General features: G+C 36.5%; 1 protein-coding gene across 2 annotated transcripts in view; it reads left to right on the plus strand.

Annotated features, from left to right (window-relative positions):
- Positions 1–13,131, plus strand: part of LOC122023898 (ribulose-phosphate 3-epimerase, cytoplasmic isoform) — a 42,381-nt gene that overhangs the window by 1,394 nt on the left and 27,856 nt on the right. For both annotated transcript variants that reach the window (XM_042582317.1, XM_042582318.1), the window contains exons 2-7: positions 1,052–1,056; positions 2,957–3,019; positions 3,122–3,228; positions 3,301–3,398; positions 3,825–3,917; positions 3,995–4,036. In XM_042582317.1, the coding sequence (XP_042438251.1) occupies positions 1,052–1,056; positions 2,957–3,019; positions 3,122–3,228; positions 3,301–3,398; positions 3,825–3,917; positions 3,995–4,036 (408 nt within the window). The remainder of the gene's footprint in view (positions 1–1,051; positions 1,057–2,956; positions 3,020–3,121; positions 3,229–3,300; positions 3,399–3,824; positions 3,918–3,994; positions 4,037–13,131) is intronic.

A 13,131-nucleotide genomic window follows, 5' to 3' on the forward strand; every position in this document is an offset into this window, starting at 1 on the left:
TCTTTGAAGAAGCTTGTGGCTCCAGTTGGTGCTCTTGCTGGTTGGGATGGTTTTTCCTTCAAGAAGAGAGATGAGATCCTGGCTTTGGTACAGTGTTAGGGTAATTATTAGGGTATCTTATCCAGGTAGTCCTCTCTACTTATATTTGTCATTCATCAAAAATACAAGTAGGCACATAATATGGTATTTACATTTAGGCCCATAACAAAATTGAAGTGCTAAATATCTTCCATCTATATCCTAGTATCTTTTTCCCACATGAGAACCAAAATACTTAGAGACATGCATCCTTAATTTTTGTTCATAACTAATTTGATGGATATGATTAATTTTTAGTGGCTTCTAGGTGTTTATGCAACGTGAGTATCCATATCAATTACCCTAAACTAAACTTTTACCTTAAATTTTACATTTTGTATAAAAAAAACATCTGTATCAACTACCCTACTCATTCCCTAAATATGCATTTTATGAATAGTAGTTCTTTAAATTCGAGGAATGGAATCCATTCCCTAAACATTAAAATAGTATTTCTCTCTCCTCCCTCTAATAATAAAAAACTTTCTCTCTCCTCCATCTAATAATAAAAAATATGAAGGAAAAGGAAAAAATAATAAAAGTAAATAAATTTATGGCAAATTATAGGGAAGCTGATGCATTGTATAGTGAAAAGCGGATATCAAAATTTAATAAAGTAGTTCTTTTATCCTAAATTTTAGATTTTGTATTAGGATTCTGATGTGGATGAAGAGTATTGTGCTGCTGTCTACTGTGAAAATTTCAAAATTATTCAGAACTTATAGTGGTAAAGTACTTCGTCATCTCCGCTATCTAGTTTCTACTGACCAGTGCAACTATCTTCTTGATAGTTAGGAATACAGAACTTCATTTTTACGTACTTAATTACCAGCTGTATTCATGCACATTGAGTTTCTTATATTATGTCTACCGGTGGCATTCTCGATATATTCCAATTTAGTAGTTTGTTTGGACTTTTTTTTTACTTAATATTTATTTTGATAGACTGATATTGTCTTTATGTCTTTTGCAGGATGGGTGAGTAATCATACCCCAACTATATGAGGTTTTGTAAATTTTGACATGGGAGATAAGAGCCTTATGCACACTGTAAAAGCTGCTGATGCTTTCGATTAGTAATTATAAAAAATTATTGTGATTCATAACTAATTGTTTAACAGCAGTCACTTACTTTTCATCTCTTAAGATGAGTTCTGCAATAGTGCATGCAAGAATGGCATTAATGTGTGAGAGTTCCTTATGCTAGATGTATGCAATGTTATTCACAAAGGTATTTTCAAGTGGAGAACTAAGCTTTTGATTGTTTAGAAACATAGCAGACATGAAATTGATTCAACACGCTTTCAAGTTTTGAAGATTCGACTTATTTAAAAATAAGTGGAGTTTAAATGACCATGTTTAAGCTATGATGGTAGTGATTATATAGGGAGCATTGGTCATCAGCAATTTGAATTAGCTTATGCCGTCATTCACTTGCAGCTTCTAACAATAGTTACTCTATGATATGCAACTTCTCAAGTATTAATAGGTGATTACTTACCCATTACGTGGTTTTTGGTTAATAATTACTACTGATGGAGATGAAAATGGAAATTCAATTTGGGAGCTTGAAAGCTCATGTGTGGTTGTTAATGAACTTAGAATGATATATCGATATATACTCCCTAGCAGTTGGCTTTGTTTATTTTCTTACTTCTATATGTTTTTTCAAATAACCACCCATGTAAAACTATATGTGCAAGACTTTGCTTACTTAGTGTTGTTTCTTTTTAGTACCTTGCATTGAACCATCTTTTTTTTTTTTTTTAATGTTTTATTTTCTCACTCTTATTTTTCCAAAACCAGTCAGTGTATGGTACTCCAAGAAACACAAAAGCTAGTGTAGCAAAGATAGCAAAGTGAGAAAAAAACCCCTTCATGTTCATTTGGCTTGCATTGCCACTTTAATTCTGATAGAATTGTTATCCTCTCTTGATCTTGCTTTGCTACTCTCAATCAATTTCGAGAGACAAACCAAATGTATCACCTTATTTCTTACTATCAAAGCAATTTTCAGGCTTCTTTTGACCTTGTGGAGGTTATTTCTTCTGTTACATGCAAAATTCTTGCAAACCAAACATCAGAGAAAATGAAACATCCTTTTCCAACAAACTAAGGATTACATCTTTCTATTTTATTCTTCTCAACCATTTCCCAGAAATAATTGCTCTATTCCTTGTTAATTTTATTCCATGAACCAAACATTATTTAGATAATGTTGATGTTGGTATATCTTGTTAGTTAATTCAAGTAATTTTTTTTTTATCATATGAGCAGTATTAAGATTTGCTCTTCAGTTATGGCAAGAGCCAATAAGTTGACTACTCACAAACTAGCAACCCAACTATGTCATTGCCGATGACATTTATTATGAATAGGTTTTCCTCAATAAGGGTCCATTTACTTGGATGGAAATGGAAGATATGAGAGGGAGGAAGGAAGTAATACAAAAAAAGGCAGCTCGGTGTACGAAGCTCCCGCTATGCGGGGTCCCCGGGAAGGATCCATTGTACGCAGTCTTATTCTACTTTTTACAAGAGGCTGTTTCTAGGATTCGAATCCGTGATTTTTTTGGTCACAAAGTAACAACTTTACCGTTGGGCCAAGGCTCCTCTTCAAGTAAAGGGCTTATTTTTATGGAACCTTGAAGCAAATATATAACTTCTAATTATTTGGACAACATTCAAGTGAATGAATTTTCTTTCTTATCCTTATTTTGATAATGCATCTTGAAGTATAATTTGTGAAGATACTATAGGACCATATTTTATAACCAGCTGATGTGTTCATGCCATTGATTAGTACCATGTTATATGGTGTCACTACAACATATGATTAACATTTTTTTTTTTTTTGATCTTTTTGTTGATATTCACAGGCATTTTGTTCCCAACTTAACAATAGGAACTCCAGTGATTGAGAGTTTGCGAAAGCACACAAAGTATTCTTACTTTCTTGATATAAACATGGCTTGTGTTCTTCAGACTTTTGGCTAACATCAGATAGATCTTCTGATTTTGTGTTTGCCAATTTTTTCTGTCAGGGCATATCTAGACTGCCATCTTATGGTTACAAATCCACTGGATTATGTAGAACCATTAGCAAAAGCTGGTGCCTCAGGCTTTACATTTCATGTTGAAGTGACAAAAGGTAAATTCAATTCTTTAGATGTAAAACTATCAGATAATTCTCAGTTCAATTTTTTGCACGTTATATTTCCAGAGTATTGGCAACAACTTGTGAACCAAATAAAGACGAAAGGCATGCGACCTGGTGTAGCTTTAAAGCCAGGAACTCCTATTGAAGAAGTATATCCACTGGTAAGTCATCTGTTAAACTGGACTTCCTTATCGTTCCATTTTTCATTACTGTCCCTGGTTGTTTTAGTGAAATCTTTTATGGTTTGGTTATAACCTTAGTTAATTGATTCACCCACATGCAGTTATCTGACATTCATAGAAATACTCGACATCATACACTAGATTGTACAATAAATATAACTTTCGTGGATAATTATTTTTGTGGCTAAATAATTCAAGTGCAGGATACTATGTCCAGAATGTTCACTGAGCCAGATAGTAACAAAGACATTATTTTCTATCTATTGATTTTACATTAAAATTTATATGATCGCTTGTTGGTCTGTTTTTTATCTGAGATGTCGTATTGTAATGATTGAATGCCACATATTTGACAATATCAAAATCTGGTCCATTGTTATTTATTGGCTCTACATTGTTTTTCAGGTGGAGGGTGAAAATCCTGTAGAGATGGTCCTAGTCATGACTGTTGAACCTGGATTTGGTGGTCAAAAGTTCATGCCTGAAACGATGGATAAAGTGTGTTTATTTCTTGCTTACCTTTCAAATGTTTCCTATCAATATAAATAATAAGATGCTTGACGTCATTTTATCAGGTACGTACATTGAGAAAGAAGTACCCTACCCTAGATATAGAGGTAAGGTGTTTTCAGACAGTTTATGGTTCCATGCTTCTCAATCGACAATATAATTTTTGCACCTTGAAACTCTTTTGGTATAGGTAGTTTTTCCACCATGATATTGGATAGGAAATATAGAACATCCATGTTTGGTTATTATTGTTATGAGAGTTGAAGGGATTTTAATACAATTAACTAGACAGAGTGATAAGTTTCCAAGATCCAACAATTAAATATTACGATCTTGAAAACTAATAACGATGATCTAATTTTTTTTTGAAAAATATCGTTATAATCTTAAAAACTAATAATTTTTTTACATATATGATTTCTAAAGGATGCTGACTCAGATAACAAACCAGACCTTAATAATGTAAATTCATCTTTGCTTGTTTTTTAACAGATTGAGTTCTACTTCTGAATTTAGGAAGGAGATTTAATGTTACAGTCTTTGGTCTGTAGAAATATTTATTTTGTTTTATATAAATTCTCATGAAAAGTATTCCTGGGTTTTGTAATAAAAATGAAGTTGAAATACTATTCCCATGAAATTATTAGTAGGGTTGTAAACAAGCCAAGCCGAGCTGAGTTTTAGGGTGTTCAAGCTTGTTTGATAAGATAATCGAGCCGAGTCGAGCGTAAAATGAACCAAGCTTTTGAAATGAGTGTTCAAGCTTGACTTGATTTATTTTTTATGAGCTTGAGCTTGTTTGAAGCTTGGCTTGAGCTTGGTTCGTTTAGATGCTATCAAGCTCTCATTTCAAGCTTGGCTTGAGCTTGGTTCGAGCTTGGTTCGTTTAGATGTTATCAAGCTCTCAATTCAAGCTTGGCTTGAGCTTGGTTTGAGTTTGGTTCGTTTAGATGTTATCAAGTTCTCAATTCAAGCTTGTTTGATTGTTAGAAACTTTTAATTGTTTGATTGGTTATTAAGATTGATAATTTAAATTTATTTATTTTATTTTATCTTATTTTATTATTTATTTAGCATATTGAAAAATAATTTTATTAATAAATATTGTTCGTGAACATTGTTCACGAACGTTGTTTACGAACGTTAACGAGCTGAACACATATGTGTTCAAGCTTGTTTGTTTAGCTTAACGAGCTGTTCAAGCTTGTTTGTTTAATTAATCTTATGTATAATGAACGAACATAAACAAACTCTTATCAAGTCGAACACCAAGCTTGTTCACGAACGTTTGGTTCATTTACAACCCTAATTATTAGTCACTAATTATTCTTCTTAGGTACTCCTTTAAACATTTTAAGGAATACTTATTTCAATTTTATCACTAAGCCTACTTTATATAGGGTTAGGGCTGTAAACGAGTCGAGCTGAGTCGAACAGTAAGAGGCTCGAGCTCGGGCTCGTTCGTTATCCCTAAGCGAGTTCAATTCGACCTTTAGTTCTTAAGCTTAAGCTCAGCTCCTAATAAAATTAAATAACTCGAGTTCCGCTCGAGCTCAACTCAAAAAAAGCTTGTTTAAAAATTAAATGAGCTTAGTTCAGCTTGTTAAGATAATTAGCTATAATAATTAATAATATATTATTATATTTATTATTTATGTGCTATATATATATATATATATAAACAAACCTCTTAATGAACATGTTCGCGAGCCTCTTAACTAGCACATTCGTGAGCCTCTAAACGAACATGTTCACGAATTCACGAACCAAATACTGTTAAGCTCGAGCTAGATTCGATAATGTTTTCGAGTTCGAAATTAGTCTCGAGCTCGGTTCGTTAACTTAATCGAACGAACTTGAACGAACTCTTTTTTAAGATGAGACCCAAATAGCTTGCGAGCAGCTTGGCTCGTTTACACCTTTATATAGGGTGGATGTGGTGGTCAAATTAAGTCGGTCGAACTTGGTAAATCGAGTAGATCAACTAAGGCATGTGAGTTGTGAAGGTGGCAGGTTGAATGGATTGAACAAGATGTGATAACCGAGCAGGTTGAGTGGAAAGGTGTATTCAGGTGGTCAAATGAACTAGTTGGATTGAGTAAAATTAAACGGGTGGGATGGACCATGAAGACTAAGAGAGTAAGAATTGTTGGGCTAAATGAGTTTGGTCAAATGAATGGGCAAGGTATTCTGAGTTTGTAGAAGAAATAGGCAAGCTTAATGGACCAAGCAAACCGGATAGATTGGGCTAACCAAATAGGTTGAGAGAGCCAAGTGACTGAATGGATTGAGTGGAGTAGATAAATCGAGCTAAATAGGTATAAAAAAATTGCAGATATATTGTGGAAACTATTTTGTGTCTATTAATTCTGACAAACCTAATATATAAAGGAGGAGGAATATGAAAGGTAAAACAGACATATATCAAAGGAGGACTAGAATATCAACTTTATCTTTCTAAAATAATTATAGTAGCACGTGTTAATCATTTTACATATTTAATTCATGCGCTAAAAACATATAAGTGAGTCATTACCATCTCCAATAACAAGCAAAAATCTATCACTTTACAATGTCAATGTTCCCACTGGAGGAGTATGTACAAATCAAATACACAAGTATAACATAGTAAATACCAAATATAGCTACTATGTGATAGAAATATTAAATTCAAAATTCCACCTATTTTTGATGTTAACGGATCAAATCTTGTTACATTAATCCTCATTACCTCAATTCAAGGACAGTCAACCTATTTGGATAATCCGCCTTAAATCCTAATTTAGCGAATCCAGTTCACTAGAATTAATATATCAAATCCTAAAAATAGGAGTTAGACTAAACAAGCTCTTATCTACCAATTTTCCATCGATGAAATGAGACACTAGAACCAATCTAACCTAAATAATAACTAGTTATTAGTCCGAAATAGGTAATGGTTTCACAATATCAATAAGAACATCACTCAGTGCATCCTTACCTTCAAAGTGACCATGATTGGTACAACCAGCAGTGGTATAATCTAATGAAGTGACAATTTATGCTAGGGTAGCGACGATCAACACGAGGGCCCAAAGCTTAATATGCATGAGAGCAATAGCGGGGCACATGGGGTGCCCCATACGCTAGGGTCGAGTGCTAGTGCTGGGCCTTGGGCACACTATGTGCTAGAGCATATGAGAAAAGGCCGATGGTTGTAAAGTTTGTTATATTTGAGAGATATCCTAACACAATCGCCTTAGATATTGGATTATTTATTGGATAAATAAAATTCCTTATTTTTGTGTGCATTCTATATGTATATGGAATTGATCTTAAACTCAATTAATGAAATCCACAATACAATACATGGCATGAGAGAAATTGTGATTAGATAATAATTAGTCTGTATCTCTCCATGTGTAATTATGTATGTATTGAAATATTTCCTATGATGAATTGATGAGATTAAACATCATTAGTTCGGTAAGACTGACATATGTTATGCTCCTTGGTTTATCCAAGCAGTTGGTTTTCACTGGTTGGTAACATTGGGATGTTGAAAGTTAACATATGGATGTTGGTTAAGGGTAACCAATTCATTGAATGTGACATGCTATGAAACTTCTTGCGGTTCTATACATGTTTATAAAGATCTCATTACAGTTCGAGTGTAAGTTTCCTTAGACTTGAGGTATTCAAGTTATCTTGGTTATGGAGGCTTATACTTTGACATCTTGACAATCATCTTCAAGGAGGTACAAGTCTAGGATGATTGGATATAAGTCAATATGTTCGAAGGTTATTTACCACTCCCTTTATAAGGAGATGTATACCCTTTGGTCTCTTGTCAGCATTATTACTCGTAAGTCTTTGGCTAAACTATTACACGACAAGAGGATGATTTTCTTGGATATGTGTTTGAATAATTTGAATTACAAGATAAGAAATTATTACTTGAGTTAGGTGTGACGTAGTTAGCGGAACTGACACATAAACCATATCATGAACCAAGTGGGTATAAAATAGAGTGAAAGGAACAGACGCACTGATAACCGTAGTTGTTGAAGGGTTCAGAATTGTTCAGAGATCAACTGTGATTTTTCAGTCAATTGAGGGTTATGATGTATTACTAGGTGTTACTCATAATCGATTCATAATTAATGATTAATTATGAATAACCAACATAACCAGGAATATATTGGGTTACACGCACTACGCATATATCCGAAAGACTTAAAACAAGTTTGAAAATTAAATTCTTAGATTGAGAGAGACTAAGTTTGGTAAGACCAGACGAGAGGCAAATATAGAAGATATTTGTTGGACCGGAAGTGATGGTGGGCTACGCCTCTTGTAGGTAAGGTTGGATTCATTATGGTTTAGTAATAAACTAAATTAGTTTGGTTTAGTTATGAACCAAAATTGGTTTAGTTATAAACCAAGATGGTTTGGATTTTGAATCAAACTTAATGCTAATGCCCTTTTTATTTGGGAGGATGGATGCACAAAAGTGAGAAAAGTTTCTGTAAGAAAAGTTTCCATAGTTTACTCACAAAGAAAGATGGATTACACTTCCTTTCATCTATATACTCGTTATCAAATAATGAACAAATGAATTTAATCCATCCGCGAATCATTTTTTGGGCTAATTTTTATCTGTCCAAATCAGGCGGAACGCATTTCTCTTCTCTTCCTCTGCAGCATCTCCACCATGCCTCCGAGCCATAACCAAGCGAGGCGGTCGCCAAGGTGCTTCCACAGTCCCACTACTGTACCTGCAACCTGTAACTTTTCTTTTTCATTGTCGTCGTTCTCCACGCCTTCCCCCTCCACGGCCTTGTCGCCGCCCAAGAAGTGGCAACGCCTCGGTCGCAACTTCACCCAACTTCACCGGCACCATTGCCTCCGACAGTGAGGAAATAGTGGGAGGAAGAAGAGTGGTGGCGGCCACTGGACATGGGATCGGCTGCGACGGAGATTAGACTAGACCTCAAGCTCCTTGCTACCAGGACTGTCGGTAGCTTCCTCAAGGAAGCCGCGACGACCTTCGACAACGGGGTGGCCAAGTTAGAGGAGTCTGTGCGGGGCTTGGTGGATGAGAGGAAAAAGATCGTGGTTTTCAAGCGCGAACTCCCCATTTGCATGTTCCTCCTAATCGAAGGTGCCTAGTTTTGTTTTCCCTCTTTTGAGTTTTAATCCCTAAGCAGAATTTTCAGTTGAAAATTTGAATTTTTCAATGGCTTCTGAAGTCGATTTGTTCTTCGAATTAGTGATTGAGATGTTGAAGGAGTTTGAATGTTGCTTGTGAGAGCAAAGAATTCATACCCATTAGGAGTGAGTGCGAAGAGGAGGGTGCAGATGGGATGAAGCTTAAAGCAGATTGCAAGGAGAAGACGCATTGGATGAGCTCTGCCCAACTATGGAGTTCTAATTCTACCTCTGTAGCTCCCTCTCCATCAACCGCACTAGATGAGCTCTGCCCAGCTATGGAGTTCTAATTTTACCTCCGTAACTCCCTCTTCCTCAACCGTGCTCGTCAGGAAAGGCGACGAGTGGTAGTTCAAGGCCTGGATAGAGGCTTCCGTGAAGGTGGCGGTGAAGAAGGCCAAGACCAACTTCGTTTTTATTTTTTTTGTCATTTTTTCCTCATACTTTCCACGGTTTTCTTTTCCCTCCTCTTGGATCTCTTTTCTTTTCTCTTCCTTCGTTCGGATGATTTATTTTCCACAAGTATTCCTTCTCTTCTTAATCCACGCCTCGAGGGAAACAGAGCCTAAAGGATTGGGTTGGTTTAAAGGGTTTTTGGATTTGGGTTATGACTTGCACCCCAAGTCATTGTGAAGAGGTATATAAATGCCCTTCGTAGAACAAGAGAAAGGAATTAAGGAGATAACTCAATAGGATTAGGTTCTCTCCCTCTCCCTCTCCCTCTCTCCTTGCCACTGACGAGATAAAAGGGGGAGCCCCCCTTTTTGCAGCCGCCTATCATAGGCCTGTCATCTAGTCCTGACCCCGACCTCCCTACCGCTTCCCACGGGCCTTCAAGCTACCAGACAGTAGGGATTTTCAGCTGAACAACAACTAGGCTATCCTCTTGTTGTCGGCCGCTTCTCCCCACTGCCGGCCTCCCAACTGCCGAACAACGGCTGTGCAGTCATGGAACAACAACCAAGGGCTATTGTGCCGCTAGTAAGCCTCTTCGTTTTGTGTTGTTAGGCACCAAACTGAGTCGGGATTCTCTCTCAGATCTATTGTCTCCTCCCTTTGGCTAGTACTAAATCAGAGACAAAAACTTGTGGCTTAGCGAAGTCGTGTCGAAGATATCTCGATGTGGATATCAAAAGAGACAATCTTTCAAAAGGTTGTTAGTTGATGTCGTTTCCACTAAACGTCATAATCTAAACAAAAAGTTTTTATTTTCTATGATTATGTCCACACGTGTAAATCTTGTATCCAAAGGGGAGAGTGGCGAAGTGGATGCGGAAATTAGAAAGAAATTAGGAAATTGATAAGTTTGCACCTTAAAGGGGAGAGTGGCGAAGTGGATGCGGAAATTAGAAAGAAATAAGGAAATTGATAAGTTTGTACCTTACAAGTTACCTCAAGTAAGATTTGAGTGAATGCTCGATCTCTTGCAAGAGGTTCAATTCCTATTCTTATAACAAACGTCGGGTGCGCCTTGGGCCCCATCGTCACGTTTGTTGATAAAAAGGAATTAACAGTACAGACTCCATTTTACAGCTAGTGGAGCATCTACTTTAGAAAAGTAGTGCAGACTCAACTTTACAGCTAGTGGAGCATCTACTTTAGAAAAGTAGTGCATTATTTGATAGGACAACACTACTTTATATAGAGCAGCGCGAATTTTTGGGTCCACCATGCTTATACTTTAAAGTTGCCCATTCTGGTTACACAATCTTGAAGGAGATACGCAGCATGTGAGAGTTGTTTGTCGCATTGCTCTAATGCGGGGTATCAGTCGTTCCACCAATTATCTTTCCCTCGGCACTTATTGCATTCTTGTCTTTTGAGGGAATGGATAATTCTGAGCTGTTGCATCGCATTGACGGCTCGGATAGCAGCTCTTTGCTCAATAGTGTGTAGATCTTCTGTGATTTGGTTGAACTCTTCTTGTGGGATTGGTTTTCCATGTCTTGTGTTAACCTTTCTTTGGTATTGCTCAACGAAATCAAGAGGGTTTGGACCATCTTGTTCAGCAACTCCTGAGCTTGCGGATGTGGCTGGCTCTGGACTTCCTTTATAGCTGGTACAAGTAAAGTGAGTTGGTCTAGGTGCTGCTCCGGCCATTCTGAAAATATTAATACATGAATTAGACGAGATAGAGAATCAGCTACCTGATTATTTTTTCCGTCTATATTTTCGAATTGCACCATTGGTCGAGCTCCCGTAATGTAATCAGTAAAAGAAATCCATCGAACCCTAGAGGGTTTATGATTTGCTGTTTTCCCAAAAAAACTTATAATTGTCTGGCAGTCTGTTCTAATCAGAAGTTTAGCTTTATCCAGGAAATAGATCTTTAGTGCTTCCATAGTGTTCATAACAGCATATAACTCAGCATCTATTGTGGATTTCGGTAGGTTAAACTTGCCGCTAGAATAAGCACAAATCTTTTCAAAGGAGACAAGGTCAAATTTTTTCTTTTTTCATTTACAAATACCGCCCCAACCATCCATGCACCCGTCTATTTTTAGAATCATATAGCATTCTGGTGGAGGTATTTCAAGGTCTGGTAACTACCGTACCTTGGTCTTGAGTTGATGAATCAGATCCAGTCCTGCTGATTTAGTTTTCTCTCTCCATTTGGGGATGTCTTAGCATATAAAGGTCCAAGTAGTTTACCTAAGTTAGGTATGTAATTCCTGGCATAATTCAGGAGTCCTAGCCATGATCTCATTCCTTTGGTTGTCTTGAGCTCATTATCATTGAAGTCCGCAATCTTTGTAATTACATGGGGTTGAAGTTTAATTCTGCAATTTCCAATAATAGCCCCTAAGAACTCAATTTCAGGGACTGCAATTTTCATCTTCGTAAGGCTCAAGATTAATCCATTCTTTTGGCAAATGCTTAGCATCCTTTCAAGATGATGTTCATGATTCCTTTCATCCGGAGAAAATACTAGGATGTCATCTATATAAACAGCAATGAAATCTTCTGTACCTTTAAAGCATGCGTCCATCTTTCTCTGAAAAACTGCTGGTGCATTTTTGAGTCCAAAGGGCATAACCAGCCATTCATATAAACCATCAGAGACCCAAATTGCAGTCCATTCAATTGAATCATGATGCATGGCAACCTGGTGGAAACCGCTTTTTAAATCAAATTTTGAGAAAATACAACTATTACTGACCTTCTTTAGGATGGTATTGATACCCGGTAGACTGTATTGGTCTTTATGTGTAATATCATTAAGACGCTTGTAATTGAATACCAGTCTTTCCTTTCTTTTCTTTTCTTCTTTTGTAACAGGGTCAATAGTTGTACCAGAATTCATGATTATGGCAGTCGTTCGATGTCGGCTCTTACTGGGTCGAATTATCCCCAAATCCAGTAGGGTTTTAACATGCTTCGTGAAAGCTTCCTTTTGTATAGGAGTTAAGTGTTTCAATGGTCGGTCTTCTATAATAAATTCTGGATTTTTAATATCCAGTTGACACACAATCTGATTCTTCTGCCAGTGTTGCAAGGGGGTTTCCCCAATTATCCCTTGATCCTTTAATTTTTGTAGAAGAGGACTAAATTTCTGCTCAAAGGATTGGTTTCTTCCCCCAACTGAGATGTGAACCATTTCCTTTATTTGGATATATATTCTTCTTCATCCAGCTCTAATTCTTCAATAGTTGTATTTACAGAGGGTAACGTGTTAATGGTTGTAAGATTTTTATAAAATGTTACCGTATTTCCTTCAATTCTGAGTCCTCCGTGCATGGCTCTTATGAAGTTGCATCCGATGATGAATTGTATATTATCACCCAAAGTCATTGGAAAGCTATAGGTATAAGGGATTCTGAAAATATTATCACCGATAATCATTCGGCCATTTTTCATCTTCATTTTTGCCGTTTGTTGAGAATTAACTCCACTGAAGCTTACTATAAATGTATTCTGTTCCAGAGAATCCTTAGGTACTGATCGTTGATCTACGCAACAAGTTGTAGCTCCAGTGTCCAATATTGCTTTCAATTTGAATTTTGAAATCCCT

Source organism: Zingiber officinale, chromosome 9B (genome assembly GCF_018446385.1).
Source record: "Zingiber officinale cultivar Zhangliang chromosome 9B, Zo_v1.1, whole genome shotgun sequence".
NCBI lineage: Eukaryota > Viridiplantae > Streptophyta > Magnoliopsida > Zingiberales > Zingiberaceae > Zingiber > Zingiber officinale.